Genomic DNA, 22499 nt, shown 5'->3' with positions numbered 1-22499 from the left:
TATGAATACTCCGGACAGAGGCACATAATTGAGCCCACATAAGATCATGTTTGGCCATCCAATTATCTTTCCAGGCCACATGTCTATTGGTCCTCTGTCAGTATCAGATAATTTGCTCTTGCAATACTGTAAAAGACTAACAGATTGCTTTATCTTCATCTCCAGGTGCTGCAGGCTCTCCCTGAAGCATACACACCACCAGCCCACGGGCTCTAGCTATGAGACTGGGTCTAGGTTGAGCTTTGGTGGAGATGGTCATACCAGGTTCTCCTGACAGCTGCCATAGTCATGAAGTATGAGAGGGCTGACCTCCTGGACCCACGGCTCTCACACCAGCAAAGCATCTAAACAATGGAAAGTGCCCCAGGCCCGACCCCTCTGTCCCCGGTAGCAACGGCCGGACATCATTACATAAAATATTATTACCTTACGTAACTGTAACTTCATCTCAATCATGTACACACACACACACACAGACTTATGGTTAAGTCATTTAAAACCATAAAAAACACTTTTACCTGCGAACTAAAGTGCCACAATGTAAAGATTATGAAACTCTATCCTCCAAATACGGTTCTACAGTATAACATCCCACGATGTAAAAACTTAGATGTAATGGTAATTGATTGATTGAGACAATAAAGTATTAGGCACTGAGGTCAGTGAATCTTTTATTTAATAATGCACAAATCACAGCTATACAATTTTAATTCAGGTGCTCTCCATTTTCAATACTACTTGTACTAATGTGACCTTCTTGAAAAGTGTTCTCCGTCCACTGTAGAGAGAATAGAATAAGACAATTTAGATAGCAAAAATGTATTCATTTCTAATAAACACTCTAGTCTTCTGTTACATAAACCTCTGTGTTCAAATTCTTAAATGAATCCACGTAAAGGAAAACAAAGTTTGCATGGTGGACCACACAACCCCCACTGAAAAGTTAACCAAACTAATTTCCAGCTTGCATGGATGAATGTGTATCACATTGCGTGAACCAGGCTAAAAAGCAATGGAGTGATGCACACTATAAGTGGATTATAGAGAGTAGTGTAAAGAAAAGGGAGACTAGGGATGAGAGTGGATACATCAAGGGGTTTACTGTGTACAGGATATTTGTGAGGGTTGAGGCTTACACGGGAGGGCTGCAGATGGGACTTAAAGGAGTGGAACAGCATCCAGGTATTACTCTTTGACGATGTGTTTCTTGAAGATATAGTATTTCACCTTTTCTATAGAGAGCTGAAATCCTCTTACATGCCCTCCCTTCATTGCACATCATCAGCACCAGAACTTGTCCCAAGGGGCCAGTAAATCATTCAGACATTTGTTCCAACATGATACACACCTGCAATATTGGCTCAACATCCCTGAATAGGACTACAGACTAACTACTCACACCCTAAAACTGCCAGCCCATTCCCAGCATGTCTGATAATCGGGCATCGGCATAACCAAGTTTGCAGTGAACAATGTGAAAAAACCTGTTGTGAGCAAGGCCCATTGGATAGCACTCCTATTTCACTGTATTCTACCAGAATATTCTATATTTCATATAATCCGCAAAACTATTGTGCCTAGAATATCAACTATAACAATATCACCAAGGTAAGTATATACAAGTGATAAATGGATCATGGATTGGTCAGTGACATCACTGATGACATCTCAAATGAAATCACTGATTATATCACTGATGACATCATCCAGTTACTGTAAGTATGTTGTAAGAGTTTATGATTGTTAAACATATATCCTAAGGTACTACAAAAGTTAAAGTAGTATACTAGGTGTACTACTAATGAGTGGCTCTACTTCTAATACATATTGTATGAGAGGCTGTGTGACTCTATGTATCCTTGATCATATGGGCATGCGAGTGGATGTATAGGTGTATAAGTGGGTGTGTGAGTAGCTGGGCGAGTGGGATGCTGTGTGAGTTACTGTACTGGTGAGTGAGTGGGTGTGTCAGAGGCTGTATGGGTGGGTTAGTGGCAGTGATAGTTGCTCTATGGGTGGGTAAGTGGGTTTGTAGTGACTGTATAGTGAGTGAGTGGGTGTCTCAATGGGTATACGAGAGAGGGACTTGGTGTTTAAGGGGTTGTATGGGTGAGTTAGTGGCTGTTTGAGTGAGTGTTTGGATAAGTTAGTTGGTGTGTGAGTAGCTGTATTATAAAGTGAGTGTCTGTGTGAATGGCTGTATGGGTTAGTATGTGGATGTGTGAGTGCTTGTATGGATGTGTGAATGGGCATGTAAGTGGTTGTATGAGTGAGAGTGTGAGGGCTTGTATGGGTGAGTGAGTGGATGTGTTGAAAGGTTGATTGGATGAGTGAGTGGGTGTATGAGTGACTTTGCAGGTAAATACGTGGGTGTCTGAATAGCTGTATGGGTGTTTTGTTATGTGACTGGCTGGATGGATGAGTGACTGGTTCTATGAGTGGCTATGTTGTGTGGCGTTTCCCGAATCATGCCCTCATATAGACAATGATAGACGAATTCTTTACAGACTTAGAATATTTAAAGTTTTCTCCAATAACACTGACTTTTGAAATTGGCACGCTGTGCTCTGAGAGACTCTGAATTAGACCTTCATTTTTTCAAAACAACGTTCTAACTTTGGAACTTTTTTTTCTATGAATACTTTTGTTTTTCCAAATTTATATTTTTTCATTTGAGATGTCATTTGAGGTGTCATCAGTGATGTCATCAGTGATGTCACCGACCATGTCATGAATAATGCAATATGTGACATCATCAGCAGTGGATTGCGGGTGCGCGAAATATAGTTAGTACAACTAACTATATAGGAGCAATTTCAATGTTTTTTTTTAATGCTAATTCCTAACTATATAAGGCCTGAAACCTATGGTTTTTTAAGTTAATATATATATATATATATATATATATATATATATATATATATATATATATATATATATATATATATATATATATTTTTTAACATCATGCATATTGAGAAATAATTTTGTGTAAACAATCCAATGGCTGATCAAATAATCTTTGCTGTGTTTAACAAATATGTTTAATGTATACATGAATAATAATTACGTTACATGTTTTTAATGAGCACTATGCACTTTCATGTCAGTCGCCATTCTTTAGCCTGCGATTTTAATGTAATTCACACACTATAAGATGGCCGCCGAATTTTTGTATAACAGATGTCCTTCTTTCATGTTTATGAAATGTACAACTGGCCAATGGCTTTAAATGGCGACATTAACCATGCACTAACGTTACACTGACGAAGCCTGCAAAGGCGAAACGCGTCTGTAAGGGGTGAGGGGGGTTTGGTGTCAATAAATTTGTAAACCGGATACCAGCGTGCCAGCCAATCTTTTTTCTTAAACCTACATTGGGATACAGAAACGTGCAACAATATATATGTATATATATATATATATATATATATATATATATATATATGTCTCATCACACTTCCCCAGGTGGAGGAAAAACGGGACGCACTCCTGTAGTCGTTCTCAGCATATGTTATTTATTGCCATATTTGCATCTTCTCAAAGGCAAAAAGCGAGCATATCTACGCGTTTCGGTATCGCTGATACCTTGCTCACGATCAACATAACGCTCATTACCACGATGTTTAAAAGCATTTCAAAAAACACAATTGCATCATTTCCTGTCATGTGGTTAGAACATTAAGGTGCATTATGGATGCTGTAGTTTTTGGTTATATATAAAAACACAAACTGAGGCTTAAAGTCATCTAATAATGTGTCAAATAATAAAGTGATTCCTAATAATCATACGGGAAGCAGTTCATTGATGATCATAAAGTATAATGATGATAAAAGGGTCCCATTTTGATTTCATAGTTCGTTATTTCAATAACCGGTCACCCTCTCCAGTGGGGCTTCGTATTCCCACCACTTTCCGGTGTTCATCTTTTCTCATTTCCCCCTCCAGTGGGGCTTCATTTTTAAGTTGTGACTGTTTCTCAATATCTTCACTCCTTTTATGATCTTTCATATCGCTTCATCTTTCTTAGTTATCTTTATTTGTGTTTTCGTTTTCGGTGACATTTTTTGTTTTGTTTGTGATTATAAATGAATGTTTAACTCCTATGACTGATTAAGGCCATGGGGACTCAATGTTCGCAATTTTAAAATGTGGCAGGATTCCTTCTGACGTAGAAGTTTCTCCCTGTCCCTGCCTCGTTCTTTTTTAGGCACTGTCTCAATCCCATAGAATTTTAGCAATTTCCAATCTCATCAGCCATGATGTTGTTCCATATGCTTGCCGATTGCGTTTGATCTGTCCTTACGTACTGTAGATCTCACCTGCTCCATTTTTCGTTTTTTCAGTTCACAAATAGTGCTACCTACATACAGTAGCGGGCACGGACCTTCCACCACATATACAGTATATGATGTTTTGCAAGTTATCAATTGGCGTATCTCACAAGTTTTACCATTAGCCATTTTGACTTCCTTTGTCTGTTTTGCCACTTGACAGACTTTACATCCATGACATTTCAGGAAACCTTTTGTTTTTAGCCATGTTTCATCCTTTTTCGTTGTTCGAAAATGGCTGTGAACTAAATGATCTTTCAAATTCTTGGCTCTTCGATAGGTTACTGTCGGATGCGTTCCTACTATTTTACTCACAGTTTCATCCAGGTGTAAAATTTTCCAATTTTTTCTTTATTATTTGACACACTATTAGCTGACTTTAAGCCTCAGTTTGTTTTTGATATATAACCAAAAGCTACAGCATCCATAATGCACCTTAATGTTCTAACCGCATGACAGGAAATGATGTAATTGTGTTTTTTTAAATGCTTTTAAACATCATGGTAATGAGCGTTATGTTGATCGTGAGCAAGGTATCAGCGATACCGAAACGCGTAGATCTGCTTGCTTTTTGCCTATGAGAAAATGCAAATATGGCAATAAATAATGTATGCTGAGAACGACTACATGAGTGTGTCCCGTTTTTCCTCTACCTGGGGAAGTGTGATGAGATAATTAAGTGGCGTGGTTCTGCCGCAGGGAAACCGCACCCGTGCTGAGCGCTGCAATCACCGGTGTCCTGAACCGACGTGGAGTGATATATATATATATATATATATATATATATATATATATATCACAGCTCCAATGTTTCCAAAATTCCACCTTAGGGCAATTTTCGCACTCTTATGGATTGGTGCAGCTAGTATGGTGGTGGGTCCATACACAAAATCAACACTCCTGTTCCATAAAAGAAAACAAAGCGAGGAAGGCAGAACACCGAAACGCGTCCTTGTTAATAAAGCATCTCTAAAGGGGTCTCGTGAGTGCAGCTTGTTTCTTCTATGGAGCAGGAACGTTGATATATATATATATATATATATATATATATATATATATATATATATCTCCACATCTCAAGTTTCCCATCTAGGAAAGCCACAGGCAAGTAGGTATTCATACGTTAAATTTGCAAAAGTTGCAGCGCAGTAGATGGAAAAACCATCAAAGAGTTCAAATTGCCTGACGTGTTTCATGCACTCTCGCATTTCATCCGAGGCTTCAGTTAAAAAACAGCGCATGTTTGCAAAAGGCATCACTTTTTAAAGTCTCACCGACTGCCCCAGTGGGCGTTGGCTCTCCCAGAGCCTGTCGGTCTTCGTATGCCTTAGTGTTGCTTCTGTGAGCTGCTAACATGCGGTGCATAATATCGAACATTAAAACCCAAGTGGGTCTGGAGGAATTCTTCTCATTACCGGGCTGCAAATTCATCTTTCACACAAATTACCTCTTTGCCCTTCACGCTGCTTGCCGATTGACACCAGCTTGTCCACTTCTCTCTGGCAGGGCTCCCCCACGACCGGGACGGGCCATCTAACATCCACATCTCAAGTTTCCCATTTAGGAGAGCCACAGGCAGGTAGGTATTCACACGTTTAATTTGCAAAAGTTGCAGCGCAGTAGATGGAAAAATCACCAAACATTTCAAATCACCTGAAGCGTAATGTTCTATATTGTGCACTGCATGTTAGAGGCTAACTTGTGTGGTATGCATCGCTGATGCGTTTCTCTTCTCTCCAACTAACTGCTGCACGTTCATTAGCTTCACGCTGAGTTGCAAGTAGCGCTTGCCTGTGTTTACATGTTTTAATCTAAATTGTTTTTAATATTTGTATTTGACCTACCTCCATTTGAATTGCACTTTCGCCACCTGCCCCTCGGTCCACCGCAGCTGTTGTGCTGATTGTGTGGAAGGGGTCCGGCTGGTCAGAGAGAGTTCTCACGTTCCCCTCACTTTCTGTGGTTCCACTTTTGGTTGTATCTTTGCTGGGTGACGTTCTAGTCTCCCGAGCCCCTCGTCTAGCCTGCCTACATTAAGATCCAATAGCGCCTACATGCAGCAGACATAGAGTTAGAGGCTAACTGGCATGGTATGCATCGCTACCGCGTTTCTCTTCTCTCTAACTATCTGCTGCACGTTTGTTAGCTTCACACTGAGTTGCAAGTAGCGCTTTCCTGTTTTGACATGTAAAAAGTGATACCTTTTGCAAACGTGCGCTGTTTTTTAACTGAAGCCTCTGATGAAATGCGAGAGCGCAAGAAACGCATCAGGCGATTTGAGCTGTGGTTTTTCCATCTACTGCCTGCAACTTTTGCAAATTAAACGTATGAATACCTACCTGCCTGTGGCTCTCCTAAATGAGAAACTTGAGATGTGGATGTTAGACCGCCCGTCCCGGTCGTGGGGGAGCCCTGCCAGAGAGAAGTGGACAAGCTGGTGTCAATCGGCAAGCAGCGTGAAGGGCAAAGAGGTCGTTTTTGTGAAAGATGAATTTGCAGCCCGGTAATGAGAAGAATTTCTCCAGACCCACTTGGGTTTTAATGTTCGATATTGTGCCCTGCATGTTAGCAGCTCACAGAAGCAACACTAAGACACAATGAAGACCAGCAGGCTCTGGGAGAGCTAATGCCCACTGTGCCAGGTAGTGAGACTTTAAAAAGTGATGCCTTTTGCAAACATGCAATGTTTTTGAACGGAAGCCTCTGATGAAATGCGAGAGTGCATGAAACGCGTCAGGCTATTTGAACTGTTTGGTGGATTTTCCATCTACTGCGCTGCAACTTTTGCAAATTAAACGTTTGAATACCTACCTGCCTGTGGCTCTCCTAAATGGGAAATGTTGTCGATATATCTATATATATATATATATACACACACACACATTTATCTATCTATCTATCTATCTCTATCTGATATCTATATCTATATATACATATATATATATTCATTGAAATCTAAAGCTTACAGTGGCATTGTAGTTAGGCACCTATTTCACTCATACAAAACCAGTGAAATTCAGCAGTTATAGTTATCTGACCTAAGCATAACTTACGCCCCCTAATACACTGCTTATGACCTTACATATTGCATCACTCATGACATGGTCAGTGACATCACTGATGACATCTCAAATGACATCAATGATAACATCATCCACAGATCCACTCACACATCCACCTCCCTAAACAACCTCTCATACAACCATTCACACTCACACACACCCACTCACATACACATTCACAGACCCATACAAGTACTCACACAAACCTTTACTCATCCATAACCACACACACCCACTCACACAGCTACTCACACAACTACTCACTCACCTATACAACTACGCATAAAACCAGTCACTTACCCATACAACCACTCACACAGCCACACACTCACCCATGCAGATAATCACACATCCACTTGTTCACCTATACAGCCACTCACACTCCCACTCACTCACCCATGCAGCCTCTTAAAACAGCAATTCACTCACCCATACAAGCACTCACACACTCACTCATATACCCAACAACCATTTCCCAACCCATTCACACATCCATACAAGCACTCACACATCCGCTCAGTCACCCATGCATCCATTCACACAGACACTTACTTTATAATACAGCCACTTATGCAACAGCTCCCTTAAGCAAACACCCACTCAAACAGCTACTCACTCACCCATACAGCTAAACACCCATTCCCCCACCCATACAGCCACTCACAAAGTCACTCACCCATACATCCACTGACACACCCACTCACTCAGCAATAGTCACTCATAGAGCCACTGACTCACCCACCCTTCTATTCACGCACCTACTTATATACCCATACAGCCACTCACACACCCACTCTCACACACATACACACAGTAATACAGCCACTCACATAATATATTTCAGAAATAGTATCACTCATTAGTAGTACAGAAAGTATACTATTTTAGCTTTTGTAGAACATTGGTATATATTGTTAGCACTCACTCGTAAGCTTTTAGAAAACACTCAAACTCACTGGATGATGTCATGAGTGATGTAATATGTGAGGTCATAAGCTGTGCATTATGGGGAAGTAACTTATAGTTAGCTCAGCTAACTATAACTGCTAAATTTCACTGGTTTTGTACGAGTGAAATGTGAGCCTAACTAAAACTTCCGTGTAACCTTTGTTTTTTTAGTGAATGTCTACGTTTTTTTAATGTTGTTTCCTAATTATAATGTTCCTGTAATCCAAAATTTTAAGTGAATTTCTACGTTTAAAAAAAATGTTATTTCCTAACTGTTACCACTAACCTTTGACAGTGAGTGTGAGTGAGCGCATGAGTGTCTCAGCAGGTCTGAGTGGGTGCAAGAGTGTCAGAGTGGGTCTGTCAGTGGGTGTGTGAGTGTCTGAGTAGGTCTGTCAGTGGGTACGTGAGTCTGTGAATGGGTACATGCATGTCTGGTTGGGTCTGTGAGTAAGTATATGAGTCTCTGAGTGGGTCTGTGAGTGAGTGCATGAGTATTTGAGTGGGTCTGTGAATGAGTGCGTGAGTCTCTGAGTGGGTCTGTGAGTGGGTGTGTGAGTCTCTTAGATGATCAGTGAGTGAGTGAGTGAATAATTGGGTCTGTGAGTGGATGTGTGAGTGTCTGAATGGGTCTGTGAGTGGGTGCATGAGTCTGTAGGGGTCTGTGAGTGAGATTACAAGTTTTTGAGTGGGTCTGTAAGTGGGGCATGAGTCTGAGTGGGTCTGTGAGTGGGTGCATAAGCCTGGGTAGGTCTGTGAGTGGGTGCATGGGTCTGTGAGTAGGTTTGTGAGTGTCTAAATGGATCTGTGAGTTGATGCGTAAGTCTGAGTGCATTTATGAGGGGGTATATGAGTGTCTTATCAGGTCTTTGAGTGGGTATGTGAGTGGGTATGTAAGTATCTGAGTGCTTTCTGTTTCTGAACCAAAAGCTACCTTTCTGCCAAATTCAGTGTAATTCCAACCAGCGGTTTGAGCTGTGGTCTCGTTCAAAGAACACTTTTTTTCCCCTCCCCCTTTTCCTCACCCCCCGCTCAACGAAACTTTTCATGCACAGCAAGTTTCAATGGGGCACTTTTTTGTTTTACATTTCATGAACATTCGTTAACTGGTGCCAAAGATATAGGCAAGTCAAAAAACGCTTTTCCTATGGAAACATGGTCCCAACTATAACTACCTGGCGCCAAACTTATTGCCCCAAAACAGTCCTTCAACCCCAAGGAAAAGCGAGTGTGGATCACAGTTCCGTGCAATAATATTTTTATTCAATTAATGAACTCCATCTGCCATTACGCGTTTTGACCGCTACCAGTTTTGATCACATGACCAATATTTATATATATATATCCACACACAGTCCTGAAGTTCGGTGCTTGTACTCGTCCTGGATGGACTCTGGTGCTCCACAATATTCCAAAACCTAATTTCATTTTCACACAAAATACCAGGACAACACTATATAGGGAGCACCATAAACAGAGCGAAAAAGAGGGTAGCATCAACGAGCTATAAGGTGAAATGACGAACACTACCCTGTGGCACGTCACTTCAAGGAATTACATGGACAGAATGAGAAACTACTGAACTTTGTGGTTCTAGATACAGTCAAACCGCATGAAAGGGGAGGTGATAGCGAACGCCAAATGAAAATCCTTGAGTCTTAATATGTAATTGATTTTGAAACTCTGACGCCCATAGGTCTGAATTCCAGTGATGATTTGGCTATATATTTAGGGTAGAAAGAACTTATCTTAAATAGTGGTAATATATGTAAATTGTACACATAAGGTGAACAATTACAGTTAAGTCAATAGTTACTACCGTCTGTGAATGATAGGGTAATTCTGTAAAAGTTTTCTCCAGTTTTTAAATTGAATGAAATCTGTCAAATAAGTTTTACCTTTTTGTATAAATCCTTTTTTCGTATGCAATTTGCAATGTGGCTTTTTTTAGAACATTCATATATACAGTTTCATGTACATTTTTCTTTCTTTTTGTCTTTGTTTGTTCTGTGTATGTACATAGGTAGACAGCACAATTGAGGTATAAGGAATAGTGAGCTGAATATCGCAACTATAGAAGTGAGATCGCGAGCTCAGCCAAGCCAAGAAAAGTTTCATCAGGATATTATTTAGGCGAGTAAAGTATGCACACGTGGAGGCTAGGCTTTTTGTATGAGCAGCATGTATAGGACATCGACTGTTAATGAATTGTAATATATATATATATATATATATATATATATATAGATGCATTTTTCATAAATGATGTTGTTTTTAGAACACAATGCCCACTGGGGCTGGATTCTTTTGTCAATATGTCAAGATGCTGATTTAAGAGGTAGGCAAAAAATATGGGCTAACATTGGCTGAAATAAATTGAATTATTAGACGAGCAAAGTAGGCAAGCATGGTGGTGAGGCCACAGTATGAACATCATGTACAGGATGTTGACTGTCAATGAATTAGGAGATATATGTATAAATGCATTTTCCACAAATGATATTGATTTTAGACCATAATCCCACTCGGGCTAGATTGTTTTGTCAAATAGGTCAAGACGTTGATTTAAGAGTTGGGCGAGAAATATGGGCTAATATTGACTTAATTGAATATAGAATTTATTGCTGATAATTGTTTGTCATTCCCGCTTTGTAGCCAAAATACTGAAAATGATGATTCATCTTAACTTAATTAACAACAAGCAATAACATTTATTATTTATTGTATGTTCAGGAGTGAACAGAATCGATATCATACGAGTAAGACATTTCAACATGGCGCAAATTGAAGCTGTTTGCCTTGACCTTTTATGCCATGTTGGTCCTTTCTCACTGTTAACTGCTGCATGTTTATATCACCGGATGGATTGTCACTCAAGCCATACTGTGATAAAGCCGAAAGGCGAAAGGCGTTGGTAGGGGCATTTGTTTGCGAATAAATCAATCAAGCATCCCAGTGAGTCCTGGTATTTTCTGTAAGAAGGAAATCTGGTTTTGGAATATATATACATATATATAAATATTCCAGCTGACTATTGTTACCAGAATATCAGCTATCACAATATCACTAAAATAAGTATACACAGGTGATAATTGAATCATGGATTTACATTCTTAACTTCGCTTTTATACTTATATATCCTTTGATGCTAAACATAGCATCCTCTAAAATACTGTAATCAGAATATAGAGTGCCACATTATAATGAACGTAGGTATATAATGGTTAAGTAGAAATTCACTATATTTTACTTCACATATATGCACCTTGACAATATACACATAAACACATAACTGGGAAATATCGTAGACAAGAATATTGTGAAAATAAGTATACATAAGTGTAAAGTTACTATATATATATATATATATATATATATATATATATATATATATATATATATATATATATATATATATATATATACACACACACACACACACACACACCCGCACACACACACACACACACACACACACACACTTGTGTGTATAAATGTAGTCCAGCTGAATATTGTAACCAGAATATCCACTGACACAATGCTGTGACAGCAAGAATATCCAGGCAAATATAGATGTACTATTCTTAACTCCACATGTATACTGCCTCTATTCCGACATACAAGCAGATCTCACCTTTCTTTCCTTGGCCTACAGCTTGTCTCTCAATAGAAGACCAAGGAAGCCCAGACAGGCGGACAGGAGCAGGTAGCTCATCTTCACGCTGGTCGCTCCGCTGATGTTGCACAAGCTGTCTTTGCAGCAGGTGGTGGTATAACCGATCCCAAGTGCACTAATATCACTTGCAGAACATGATGAGCTACAGCTCTTGGAAATTGAGATCCCCACTGCAAGCAAAGAAAAACAGGATGTTCAGGAGCAGTAGCTGTAAACGATGAGTTCTGTGGCATCATAGTTACCTTCTATCATTACACCTAAAGCACACCTAAGACAGCTATTCTTGTTTACCACTAAGTCAGATCGGTAATGCCTCAGGTAAAATGCACATCCGTATTTGGAACATCTGACAAGCAAGCTGCCAAGTCTGTACTCCAAGTTTGAGGGAGCTCTGGTGCAACAAAGCAATGCTTGTAACGAGGAACAACACTTCTCCCTGGTCAATGTAATACAAGACGATAGGGGACTGTTATATTCTGTGTCGCTCTCTTTAATTACTTTTGTATTCAATCCTTGTCTCAGGCTAGGTTTGATAGGTTAGTAGACAGAGTTGTTTGGGAGTGTACGGTGTGTGCCAATAGTGACATAATGTAAAAATTGGCTCCTGCACCGTTAAATCTGGGTGATTGGCCGGAGTTTCCGTGGCAGAAGGTTGGGTTTGATATTTCAGGACCTTTCAATTCTTAACCTCAAGATTGTAGGTTTGCCATGGTTTTGGTTGACTATCACTCTAAATGGCCTGAAGTAAGGTAAGGTGCTTTGAAGTTCTAGGGTTTCCTGCTTCCCGCAGCCCTGGTTCCATGTTGGCTACACTAACAATACAGGGTCATTAGGCCTATTGTGAGGAGACTGGGCACAGTCTATTCAGGTGTAGGTGTCAACTCCTCCCACCCATCTTATCTCAGGAAGGCCCAGCAGGTGGTGATGGCCCAGCAGGATGCAAAACGGCACACCTCAGCTCCCTTTGTGTGACACTGTCTAGAGTGGGGGTCATCAAACTGGTGGGCGGGTCCCCTTAGTGGGCTTCTAGTGATCGGTAGGGGACGTCAGGCTCTAGCCAAAAGAAGTATTATGCTAATAACAATGCTTTGTTTTAAGTGGAAAAAATGAGCAGCAGGAATCTGCTCTGTAATGGGCCATCACTAACAGCTTTTGTTATTTACATCCTGGCTGGGAGAAGGTGTCAAAAGGGAACGGACTCCAAATATTCTTCTGAACCCCCACCCACATTTCTAATAATTACACTGTGGATACTTTTACACATTAGTAAGGCCTGCCTGACTAGAATAGTATGTTTGGCAATCATGTATTCAACTGCATTTTTAAAACGGTAACAGAACTTACCTTCAATGCTTAAATAAGTCTAGAAATATTTAAACATTGCAAATGTAATATAATAATTGTGAAAAATTCTGCGGGTGGGTTCAATGATTAAGTTCACGGGGGTACAGCATTAAAATGTTTGAATACCACTGGTCTAGAGGGAATGCACAAGGCCTACCTATCACTCAACCCAGATGTGTATTGGAGGCAGGGAGAGGCACAAAGGGCTTAAGAGCAGAGAAATGTCAACTTTCTAAAAGTTGCATTTCTGATTTCACAAATTTTTATTGGTAGTTTCCAAAACAAAACAAAAATATACAAAAACATACATTAAGAAAGCATGGGCGACAAACCTAAATTCAGATGATATGGCAGTGAAGACAATGAAAAAGGAAATATTACATCATCTTAGATCTGGGTAGATTGAATAAATGAGGGAAATTAAAAATAATACAGAAAACAGAAAAATATGCAGTAATAAGAGAAGGCAACATGATAGCAGACATTAGTTTCGTAAATAGCATCTACACAGGAGTGTTGGGCGTTGGTACACAGATAGCAACCCTCCCCGGGCAAGGTTAACCAAAGCTGACGCGAGGCTACTGAATAAGTTTGGGAGTGGGCAGACACAAACCCATGAGCATAGCGGGCAGAAAGTGTATGTCGGGGAATCATGGGGGTTTATGCAAGCTGAATTAATTCAATGTGGACGTCCACATTTGTCGGCGAGGGGGTCGCCATGGGGTGTTCTGGAGTGAGATATTGTCAGCACCTCTCAGGTATGTGATCCAGTTTAGCCAGCATTTAAAGGAGGCCTTACTGGTGTCTTTCCAGTTATTTAGGATTATTTTCACTCCAGCAGTGAACATGAGGTCAAGTAAGGCCCTGTCATCCTCCGACAGCGGAGCAGCTCTGGTAAAGCCAGTCACTAAAGTAGAGAATTCTCCTGTAGGGGAGAAGGAGAAAACCTTTGTGGTGAAAGCAAATATTTTGTCCCAGAATGTCTTAACACATGTACAGCTTAGTATTAGATGTTCAAGGTCGCCAACCTTCTCGTTGCAGTTCCAGCATGTGGCGTTGTCCCTAATGTTATGTGAGAAGAGACGCGCCAGCGTCGAGAAGGCTTTGTGGAGAAGCCAAAATTTCGTCTGGGAAAGTGTATGGCTTATCTTGTGTCTTGTGGCTGATTCCCATGTTTTGGACCATTCCCCTTCTGAAATTGGTAACAATGAATAAGCTTCCCAAAACTGTCAGAGCTCTTTATTGAGGTTAGAGTGCTGCGGGCGAAGCATTTTGTAGAGTCTGGAGACCTGGTGCCCCGACTTATTAAGGGAGACTAAATAGCTTGGGAGGGATGGAGGTTTTTTGGACAGTTTTGCTTTAGTGATTGCCGTTTTAATATTCATAAAGTTATAAAACTCTGTGGCTTCTAGACCATATTTGGTTTGGAGTTCTTTAAAAAAGAGCGGGTAGCTATTACAGAACAGTTGGTAGGGGAAGAATAATCCTTTATTGATCCAAATCTCATTGTGAAGAGGTATCCCCTCGTATTTTATTGAGTGGTTGTGCCATAGTGACTCCTATTCGGAGCATCTTATATGGTTAGGCAGACGTTTGTCAATTTTTAGGAGAGCAAGTCTTGTATTTTTATAAATGGGAAGTGAGTAACTGGGCGTGCTAGTTTTAGCCGTGAGGATGGATGCTGGGGTGAGATTTTTAATAAGGGCTTTCTCAACAGTAAGCCATACAGGAATGTAATCAGCTGGTGGTGTCAGCCAGTAGGAACCTTGCTTGGCAAGGAAGGCCGTCTGGTATAATTTGAAGTTCACTAGTTTGATTCCACCAATGGATTTATCCAGGCGTAGTTTTTTTAGGCTAATCCTAGCCTTTTTCTCTTTCCACAGGAATTTAGAGAGAAGATTGTCTAATTTATGGTCGAAGTCTTGGGATAAGGTGAGAGGGAGCATCATAATGAGATAATTGACTAAGGGGGAGATCATCATTTTAATGGTCTCGGCCCTTCCCCAACAAGTTATAAAGCGGGGGGACCAGCCATCCAATTGTGATTTAATTTTGTTTAGAGTGATAGATTCATTGTGGTGTAGAGTTTCAAGAAGGGAGCTGCCAAATTCGTTTCCCAGGTATTTAATAAAGCCAGTTTGCCATGTAAGGCCTGAGGTGCCTAGCATATCCCTGGTACCATGAACGTTTAGGGGCTTTACTTCTGACTTATTGCGAGTGTAGTGAGTATCTTTCAATGGTATTCCTGAGAGCTTCTATAGAGGTCTCTGGCTTCTCTGTGGCAATTAGAATATCGTCAGCATAAGCAGCTAGTTTCACCTGTGTGTCTCCAAAGCTCACGCCCGCTATAGCTTTAGTCTGTTTTATATCTGATAGAAGAGGTTCGAGGGCTAGGAGAAACAGGGCCGGAGAAAGAGGGCACCCTTGTCTGGTGCTCTGTTGTAGGCGGAATGAGTCTGAAAGGGTACCGTTGATGTCGATTCTGGCAGACGGCGAAGAGTAAAGGGCCATTACCATGTTGATGAAGGAGTTCCCTAGGTTAAAGGCTGTCATGCAATGATGTAACAAGTACCAAGAGACCCTATCAAACGCTTTTTCAGCATCAAGGGTTATGGCTACCTTTGGGGAGGGTGTTATTTTGGCTTTCTCTAGGATATGGAGCCGTGTGTTATCGTTGGACATACAGTGTTTTAAAAACCCCACCTGGGAATCACTGATTAATTTGGGAAGAATGGCATTTAGTCTGCTCGCTAGGATTTTTGTGTAGACTTTGCAGTCCAGATTTATGAGTGAGATGGGGCGGTAGTTTTTAGTTAGGAGGGGATCTTTACCCTCCTTCGGGATAACAATTATGGTGGCTTCGCCCATGGATTCCGAAACACTACTAGAAGAGGCTATCGAATCGAAGAGCTTTTGGAGCATGGGGGTTAATGACTTATCATATGTTTTATAGAAATTCACGGAGAACCCATCTGGGCCCGGGGCTTTGTTGCTTTTAAGTGATTTGATAGAGGCCAGGATTTCACTGCCGTAAAGCCCTGCGTGCACCCCACTGCCGTAAAGCCCTGCGTGCACTAAAAAGCGCTCTACACAATCAAGTCAGGGACATGCCCCTAATTGCCTCCCTAAGAAAAAACTATAAGATGGCACAAAAATCCCGCAAACGGGAAATAAAAAACAACCTTTGGGCCCAACTACATCAGAGCACATTAAGCAAGGACTGTACCCTGTTCTGGAGAACAGTTAAGGCCCCCTTTTTAGCTGATGCGACTGCTGTACGGCATCTAGATGTGGCAGTACCCGCTGATAAATGGGTAGCGCACTACTCACAGATCTTTGGGGACCCCACCTTAACAACCGAGGCCTCAAGATTAGAGGGGGCAGCTTTCACAAGCAACAATATCTATCCTATTGACCTCCACTTCGATCTAGTGGAGGTGACTGCTGCGCTGACCTCCTCAAAGACCGGTAAAGCGCCCGGCCCAGATGGGGTCCCACTAGACATCTTTGTGAGCAATATAGACCTATGGTCCCCAATCGTTACGCAGGTCATGTCCGCAGTGACTCAGATCGGCCTTATTGATTCTTGGTCCACTTCTGTGCTTCTACCCATATTTAAAAAGGGAGAACGCGACAATCCAGCCTGCTACAGGCCCATTTCCCTCCTGGATTCTCTGGGCAAGGTCGCCGGTAGACTAATTTTGGAGCGACTCCGGGACTGGGCCTCAGAGAATAAGATCTTAACCGACTTACAGTTTGGATTCCAGGAGGGATTGGGCACTGTTGAACAGGCCTTAAACCTGACTCTGCTTATGGGCAAATATGCCTGGGCCAAAGGCGGTAATCTTTACCTAGTCTATGTGGACTTGAGTTCCGCATTTGACTGCGTAATTCATTCCAAGCTGTGGGAGATTCTGAGCAATCTGGGCATAGATCCTGCACTTCTGAATTTTCTCCGAGAGCTATACTCGGACGCAAAAGCTCAAAGGGGAGCTTTCGGAACCATTTGACATTGTAAAAGGCGTTAGACAGGGGTGCGTCCTTGCTCCATTCCTATTTAACATCTACACAAATGGGCTGGAGCAAGCGATGCTAGTTGACAGCAAAGATCTCCCCTGCATAAACACCCGCCCAATCCCTGCATTATTATATGCAGACGATTCTGTCATTTTAGCAAGGACACCCAATCAACTCCAGATTCAACTAGACAAATACTGCCAATTCATGCTTTCTCTTGGACTTAAAGTAAATAAGTCCAAGACTTTTGTTATGAACATCGGCAAGAAAGCCCAAAAATGTAAATCTCTTTTTATCGGGAAGACCAGGTTAGAAACTGCTAACACCTATCCATATCTAGGGATTCTTATTGATAAACATCTGTCCTGGAAACCTGCCACTTCCAGCAAGAAACTGCAGTTTCAACGCACAACATCGGCGTTGACTTCATTTTCAAGGAAACTGGGCAAGCCCGCCCCTGCTGTAATTTTGAAGATTTACCAAGCCAAATGTATGAGCGTGGCCACTTATGGAGCTGGTGTATGGGGCTATACGCCCGCTAATGAGCTTCAAACTACCGAAAACGATTTTTTGAAATACATACTAGCCCTTCCCCGAAGTGCTTCTACTTACGGCACCCATATGGAGCTCGGCTGGGAGTATCTAACTGACATCATTAGATACCAGCCGATTCTCCTTTGGCATCGCATATGGACCCAGGAGCAATGTCATCTCACTAGATCACTAATATCTGATTGTCTCACACTGACCTATTGGAAAAAGATTCCCTGGCTGTTATATGTTTTTAAATTTTTGAATGATTTGAACTGCCCCGCATTTTTCACTGACCATGTATCACTATTGGCTATACCAAGAAAAACTTTGAAGAAACTATGTGTCGCCCATTTAAGCGATTTACGTTTGTGCTCCGAACTTGGTAAAAAGTCAAATGTTCATTTAACGATGATTCAATCCTCCTTTGGCATTCAACCTTATTTGTCTTTTTTTCTGTCTAACTACGAGAGATATGTTTTAACCAGATTTCGGTTTGATTTATTTTATCGTCTTGTTTCACTGCCTGTGCCCTCTGATTGGTCACGTGAACTACCCTGCTGTCCGTGTGATGGACATACTCGCCAGTCTACTTTGCATGTAACCTTCTTCTGCAGCTTTTATGAGACCCCGCGTAAGCGCTGGTTGGTCCCACTTCTCCGACAGCTAGGACTGAGAAGATGCAGACCGGCGCTTTTGGCACTTCAGCACTTAGATACTCCGTTTACCGCTAAATCTGTAGCCTGCTACCTCAAAGCCTGTTTGAAAATCCATTCTCAAATACTGGCTACTACACCCTAAGACTCTATTTTTGTTCAAACGACTACTAGGCTATTATATCTCTGTATAGAGTGTCAGTGTTTAGTTGAATTTGAATGATCTCTCAATGTTCCGTTCTATAGTGCTATGTTTCCTTCAGTATTTATTGAGTAAATGAAAATTTTTATAAATTGTTGCAAATATGTGTTTTTAAATGTACTTTTATGATTGTAAATTCAATCGAAATAAAGTTACTTTTGACTTTGACAGTGTCTTTAATGGGGGAACCTAATGCAGTCTTCTCTTCCTCAGAGAGTTTGGGTAGATTCAAGGCATCTAGGTATTTAGTGCAAGCTGCCGGGTCAAATGACATCTTATTCCTGTAGAAGTCTTCGTAAAAGGACTTGAAAGTGTCAACAATTTTTCCCTGCTTGGTATGTGTGATATTAGCTGAGTCCTTGATTGAGGTTATGGTAAGCAATTTCTGTTTGTGCTTGAGGTAGGATGCGAGGAGTTTCCCAGCTCTATTCCCATTGCAAAGTTTCAGGGCTTTGCACTTATTGACCCAGACACCTGCACGTCTGCTTACAATGGTGTTATATTCGTATTTCTTTCTGATCAATTGCTCTAAAACAAGTTTGTCGTCTAAGTCAGTAGAATGGGTGATTTCTAGGGATTTGATGTCTTTTTCGAGTCTATCAAGATCCAGATTTATTTTTTTATTGGTTCTTGCTCTGATGCCAATTATTATCCCTCTAATTGTGGCTTTTAGTGCGTCCCAGACTGTGGAGGTGAGTATCTCAGGGGAGTCATTCAGTGAGATGTATTCATTTATGACGTTTTCTATTAAATGTTTGTGTGCGGGATCAGATAGGATTTCGTCATTAAAAAGCCAGCGTTTTGGGGGTAAGATCGAGTGGGAGCCCGCATTTCTAAAGTTGTAATCATAAATCCAACTTTACCATTAATGACGATTTATTATGTCAAGTCCATATGCACTAAACACTACTATTCTATAACCAATCCGGAATTATACTTAATAGCTGTTTTAAGTAACCCCCAATGTTAACCTATGAGTGGGGCAGGCCTCACATTAGTGAAAACAAATTTGGAATTTTACACTACTTTGACATGTAAAACAAAAAATTACATGTCCTGCCGCCGACTTACACAGCACCCTGCCCTATGGGCTACATAGGGCATACCTTAGAGGTGACTTATATGTAATAAAAGGGAAGTTTAAGACTTGGCATGAGGTTTTAAATGCCAGTGGCAGGACTGAGACATGTTTAAAGGCCTACTTAAGTGGGTGGCACAATCAGTGCTGCAGGCCAACTAGTAGCATCTAATTTACAGGCCCTGGGCGAAAATTGTTCACTTTACTAGGGGCTTACAAATAAACTAAATATGCCAACTGTGGATACACCAAAATTACCATGTTTTAGGGTGAGAGGACATGAACTTTAGCACTGATTAGTAGTGATTAAGTGCCCAGAGTCCTAAAAGCAACAAAAATGAACTCAGCAAAATGTGAAGGAGGAAGGCAAAATGTTTGGGGGTGACTGCAGAAAGGGCCATTTCCAACATGCTTCATGTCACCATTGCTATGGTGATTGAATTTTTCAAAGAGCTGTTTGCTAGAGAAGAGTAGCCTGGGTTTCTTATCACGGATAATGGAGTACAGTTGAAGTCCATTGAGATGGAGAGTTTTCTTAGCTACCGTAATATTTGTCATGTCACCACTGCTTTGCACAAGCCTCAACGTAATGGTCAAGTGGAAAGATTTAACCGAGCATTGAAAGAAAATATCTTGTGGGCCCGAGGTTTTGGAGCAGAGTAGAAAAACAAACTACGGGAGAAATTATGGTTGTATCATATTACTCTGCATATCACCACAGACGTTAGCCAATTAAGACTGCTTAATGGAAGTGATCCTGTTTCAAAATTATGCCCATGATGGTTTAAAAGGAGGCAAGGGGGAAAGAATGAGAAAGAGGAGAGGAGAGGTGAAGAAGATGAAACGAGAGTGGAAGAGAAACAGGAGAGGGCTAACGGGGCTTATGATGCAAAGAGGAAAGTCAAAGAGCCTGAATTTGAAGTAGGTGATTTGGTCAGAATTCGCAAACCTGGGGCTTTGGCCAAGAATTATTCCAGGTTTGGTAGAGCTGTATCGGTGGTCAAGGTAAACAATAACAGTGTTGTCACTCAAGATGGCAACGTATGGAATGGCAGTAGAGTGGCAAAATGTGAATGTTGTAATTGGGCAGACTCACATGTCCATCATCGCAAAGAAGATCAGGATAGGATTGGGGCATCAAGACCCAAACATGGAGCTTGTTACAGGCGGGTTTCCTGGAAACTTGTTGATAATGAATAATGCTCTTTCATATTTTGTTCATTTTTAATCTTTTTCTTTTCCTTTTGTGTTTTTGCCTGTTTTTCCCCTTCCATTTCTTTGGTTGTACATTATCCTTTGTTTGTAAAGAAAGTAGGTGTGTTAAATTCTGTGTAATTTGTAATTTCTTTGTTTGTATTCAATTCTGGTCTCATGCCAGGTTTGTGTTCATATAAGTTCTGTTTTAGAAATGTAAGATCTGAGGAGTACTGTGCTGTTATCCATTAAACGTACACTTTTTTTTTACAATTTGGACTCATCTTCTAAATTCAACATGCCCCCCCACCCTCTCGCTAAATGAACGTAGGGCCCCTTGAGATGTAAGCCTCCCATCGCAATACATATGTATAAGGTCCACTGGGGACCCCTAGGGTGCCCCCAACCCGTGGCTGCATTGGGTTAGGCGACAGCTATGCCTTGAACCGCAGGGGCAAGACTTTGTCCTCACAAATGCATGTATTTGCACAATGAAGTTGACTTTAGATGCACAAATGACTTAGTGAATTAGACTATGCCGCTAATATTGATTTAAGCACGTTTGAAGTCACAGTGTTGCTAGATTGGTCACACTTTTGCCTTAGTAAACATGTGTGATAGATATCTGAAAACCTTGCTTGTATTTCTTCAATATAAAAGGATAAAGCCCTGTTTCTGAGTTAGTAAGAGTTTTCTAACACTTTGCAAACCCCTGTTCGAGCCGAGGTCAAAGTTCAGGGTTGGATATTTTCGGTACCCGGTAATTGCTGGATGCATTAAATATCGCACCTTTCATTACATTTCAGCTGGTCTCACCTGCGCCTGCCAGAATTTAACATGGGAATACAATGCAATATTTACGGTGACATGCAGGTTTTGTTGCATGAGGCACAGGGTCAGACTGATTTGCATATGGCCATGTCTGAACTGGGGTTGCAGAGTGGGCTAAAGAACGGTGATGGATTAAACCCAGTTCTTTTGACTGGGTGTGAGTGTTTGATTGATTCAGATGCTCCGTCCATCACCACCCCCTTTTGTACCGCTTTTGGCCGCCATAAGTGTGGCAGGGTATGCTCAGACGTGAGTCCCTTGCTCACTTTGCCACTGGATTCAAGCAAGCCGGGCTGAAGATGGCTGGAATGCCAGAAACCGGTCCTCGGAAGCTTGTTTCCAGTCCAGGTAAGACATGGCTTGGCGGGTCGGGCTGGACTGTTCCCATGAGGGACAGGGTCAGACTGATTTGCATATGGCCATGTCTGAACTGGGGTGGCAGAGTGGGCTAAAGAACGGTGATGGATTAAACCCAGATCTTTTGACTGGGTGTGAGTGTTTGATTGATTCAGATGCTCCGTCCATCACCACCCCCTTTTGTACCACTTTTGGCCGCCATAAGTGTGGCAGGGTATGCTCAGATGTGAGTCCCTTGCTCACTTTGCCACTGGATTCAAGCAAGCCG

The 22499-nt window shown here is 41.3% G+C and overlaps 1 protein-coding gene across 1 annotated transcript in view; it reads right to left on the bottom strand.

Moving 5' to 3' along the window:
• Positions 1 to 644: 644 nt before the first annotated feature.
• The window catches only part of LOC147724783 (lymphocyte antigen 6E-like), a 62957-nt gene continuing 41102 nt past the window's right edge, over positions 645 to 22499 (bottom strand). Inside the window, exons 3-4 of the mRNA XM_086967066.1 lie at positions 11980 to 12191; positions 645 to 778 (exon numbers count right to left, since the gene is read on the bottom strand). Of these exons, the coding sequence (XP_086823192.1) occupies positions 11995 to 12191 (197 nt within the window). The 3' untranslated portion in view covers positions 645 to 778; positions 11980 to 11994. The remainder of the gene's footprint in view (positions 779 to 11979; positions 12192 to 22499) is intronic.

This window comes from Lissotriton vulgaris, chromosome 4_1 (assembly GCF_964263255.1).
Source record: "Lissotriton vulgaris chromosome 4_1, aLisVul1.2, whole genome shotgun sequence".
In the NCBI taxonomy this organism is placed as follows: Eukaryota; Metazoa; Chordata; class Amphibia; order Caudata; family Salamandridae; genus Lissotriton; species Lissotriton vulgaris.
Note: the sequence above shows the minus strand (reverse complement) of the source record. Positions and strands in the feature narration are given on the sequence as shown.